This window comes from Calliopsis andreniformis, unplaced genomic scaffold (assembly GCF_051401765.1).
Source record: "Calliopsis andreniformis isolate RMS-2024a unplaced genomic scaffold, iyCalAndr_principal scaffold0111, whole genome shotgun sequence".
Taxonomy (NCBI): Eukaryota; Metazoa; Arthropoda; class Insecta; order Hymenoptera; family Andrenidae; genus Calliopsis; species Calliopsis andreniformis.
In genome coordinates, this window is record NW_027480520.1 from 1678705 (window position 1) to 1682628 (window position 3924).

At 34.2% G+C, this 3924-nt stretch overlaps 1 protein-coding gene across 1 annotated transcript; it reads left to right on the plus strand.

Annotated features, from left to right (window-relative positions):
• The first annotated feature begins 2358 nt into the window (after nucleotides 1-2358).
• On the plus strand, nucleotides 2359-3348 carry LOC143187601 (uncharacterized). The gene is made up of 2 exons (XM_076391828.1): nucleotides 2359-2909; nucleotides 3003-3348. Exons 1-2 carry the CDS (start codon nucleotides 2359-2361, stop codon nucleotides 3346-3348), a joined length of 897 nt encoding a protein of 298 aa, XP_076247943.1.
• The last annotated feature ends 576 nt before the right edge of the window (nucleotides 3349-3924 follow it).

The following is a 3924-nucleotide window of genomic DNA, read 5'->3' on the forward strand; positions in this document are numbered from 1 at the left end:
GACTGCAGGCCTGGCGAAGCGAACGGCGCAAGGCATTTTTTGTCGACCAGATGGGGAAATGTCGTTAGGTTTGGAAAACTCACTCAAGAGGCCAAAAAGAACGCAAAGCGTGGGGCAGTTGACCGAAAATCTCGGAAGGAGGAACAACCACGTTGTATTGGGCGAAAGGCCATTTTTGTCGCGTTGTTGGTAGATTATCATTAGGTTATAAGTACGATTGCTGGTGTGTTACATTTCAAATATATTTAATTAACTCTAATTTTGATCGCACTGACATTTGTTTCCTATCATACCATCTAAAATAATCCCACAGAATAAATAATTCATGAAATTCATGCTATTCATTCATTCATTCATTCATACTTTTTAAGAAATAAACAAACGAAACTATTTTAATTTTTTTTTATTTAAAAATAAAAATGTTATGAGTGGTATAATTGTAATCTGTGAAAAGGTGTACAAAAATTAGAATTATTTGAAATAAAAATCGAAAACAAAAAGAATTAAAAACTACCACGAGATTCGAACCAGGCACCTACAGATTATGAAGGAATGCCTAATTCACACTCAACTAAGGTACTTTCTGGTAAAATTAGTGGATTAAACTATAACTTCTGAAACAATTCCAATTGTTTGTTTATAGTAAATAATAACTATTGAAGAATAATGATTTGTAAATCACCTTTACTTGCTACATTTTCATCGATCAGGAGTCACTCACACTGAACCTCTCGTACTGTTTGCAACGAGTGCAAGACGTTGCGAGTATTCATTAGCAATGTTATAATTTATACATTTAGTGAACAATAAACAACATTTATCATAATATAATGACAAAAACATTATAGGGGTATATATTTTTCGTAAAACCACTCGTTTCAGGGCCCAATTTCGCACACAATGCAGTTTAACTAGGAATGTTATTATTTTGTGTATAACGTAAAAATTCAAAATTCTATTTTAGCCGTATTTTGTGTTTTGGTTCATAGTATTTGCATACAAATTTGCAAAACGATCGATCAGCATGTTGTCAGTGAAAACAACGACAATATACTATTTTTTAATATATTTTTTAAATAAATTGATATTTTTAAAAACTATTTACATAGGTGGATTCGTCGTTCAAAAATACAGAATCGCCCCATTTATATCATTTTGCTATACGCATTAGTTTTGGAGATATTAAACGAAATATGTGTCAGATACTCCTAGAATTCGTTTCTTATTTCCTTCAGAAATGTAGGCATCTGGCCAACGTCAAGTCCCAAGAGTTTTTTTCAACCACTTCATACCATCATAAAAACGGCCTCCCTGCCAAGGACCCAAAACTTTCTCTTTACCCTCTTTTCCCCACTAAGGTTTTCCTTGTCCTTGCACCCCCTTATTTTGTCAGAAAGAATTAGACCACTGAACTGAACACATCGTTTTTGTAATAAAGAGTATTGAATTATATATCTCGACAATTCGTGTTTAATTTGCCATCCTCCGGGTATACGACATATGTTTTCCACCCCCAACTTTGGGGGTGGTTTTCACACCCTTTAGATGAATTAGAAGCAATAAAAAAATACGTGTCGAATATTTTCGGCTATTCTACAATCCTACAAAGTTTCATCAAAATCGGAGACTTTCACCTCGCGATGTTCCCTTATTATTAAGAATCAAAATCTCGGCTGGAGTTGGATTCGTTCGAGTTTTCCTGATGGGCAGAAATGTAATATGTACATACATATATGTGGCAACAGCGTAACGAAACTTTCAATACATTTTGGCAACTAAGCCTTTCTTGCGTCTGATTCGTGTATTCGATGAATACGCTATTCAGCTGTCAAATTCTAGATTACATTTACCGACTGATCTGTATTTTTATCGATGCTGATGGTAATATGACCAAATTGATTGAGATATACCATTAACGCTTCTAACGGCAAATCGTTGAACTATTTTTGTGTCAAAACGGGTGCACTGGTGTGCTATGAGCTATGAACCATTAAATCGTGAGATATTTGTGAAAATGACACTTCGGCAGCCATCTTGCTAGTTTACAACAGCGTCTGTTTCATGCTTACAGTTTGTAATTTTACAGTTTTCTCAACGTATAGTGTTTATTGGAGTTTAAACGGACCAGAGCACCCTGTAGTGAAGTCTACTCGTGGGTTCTGTACCCGCGAAAAATTCATTTCTGCAAGTATCGAGACGTAAAGCTTAATTTGCGGAACCGTTTGTCTCTCTCGCTCATCGCGTATACGTGTATGACTTTCTTTGCTTGTGTGAGCGCACGCACACAGCTCAAAACACAAGGAGTCTGCCCCCTTAAAGCATACTAAAGTTAATTTTGAATTGCTCACTGACATCGAAATGGTTTTGTTTACCGAGCGGTGTATACGTGGTGGTTTGAGTCAATGTTCTGGGAGATATGCGCAAGCCAATAATAAGTATATGTTATCCTATGATCCATCGAAATCGTCATCGTACCTCATGTACTTTGATATAAACAATTTATATGGATGGGCAATGTCCCAACCATTACCATATGCAGGATTTCAATGGATCGATAGTGTTGAAAATTTTGATGTATCCTCAATTGCAATTGATTCATCGATAGGTTATATTCTTGAAGTTGATATAGAATATTCACAACATCTACATGATGATCATGCTGATCTACCGTTTTGTCCAACACGTGCCAAATCCTCTGGTAAGAAACAGGATAAGTTATTGGCTACATTATACGATAAGGAGCGTTACGGTATACATTATTGCAACTTACAACAGTGTATTCATCATGGTCTTCACATTACAAAGATACAACGCATTCTCGAATTTAATCAATCACCATGGCTTCGCGATTATATAGAACTCAATACTCAATTTCGAACACATTCATCAAATGATTTTGAAAAAAATTTGTATAAATTAAAGAACAATGCAGTATTTGGTAAAACAATGAAAAATGTTCGAAATCATGTTGATGTAAAACATCTGACAAAATGGGATGGAAGATTTGGTGTACAGGCAATAATCTCAAAACCTAACTTTCAAAGCAGAAGTATTCTTTCAGAAAATTTAGTTGCAATTGAGTTGCGTAAACTTATGGTTAAATTCAACAAATCAATTTACGTTGGTATGGCCATTCTAAACATATTCCACTACGATTATATGTGTCCATTACACCAACGAAGTTGTAAAATTATGTATACTGACACAGATAGTTTAATTTATTATATTCAATGTGAACATGTTTATGAGATGATGAAATGCGATATCCATAGATTCGACACCAGCGATTATCCAAAAGACAATGTATATGGTATACCGCTTGTCAATAAGAAAGGGCTGGTTCGATGAATTATGAAAACAGTGATTCAATAATGACTGAATTCATTGGACTCAGAGCAAAGGCGTATGCTGTGAAAGTGTTTGGTAAAAAAGATGTCAAAACGTTGAAAATTGTCAAAAACAATGTTGTTGCCAAAATGATCAATTTCGATGATTACAAGCATTGTTTACGCAATGCATATGAAATATCTCGTCGTCAGTCATGCATAAGATCTGAATTGCATAAGGTATATATTGTAACAAAATTGAAAATTGCTCTCAGTCCATATGATGATAAGCGATATCTTATATCTGATTCAAATGATATACTAGCTTGGGAGCATTATAAAATAAAGTTGTAAAGGATAGAAGCTGTACAATAATAGATTAAAATTATTTTACGAAAATCGATTTATTTGCATCTTTTATATTAACGTTGTAGTAAAAACATCCTTTTATGTTTACAGTACATTATTTTCATGTATCCATGAATTGCGTGAATTATCAAACATTAACCATTTAACATATACTTTATCATCCTCCTTACGTAATACTTTTTCCACTAAATACACATCGGGATTGATAACGCGTTGTAATTCATGTTCA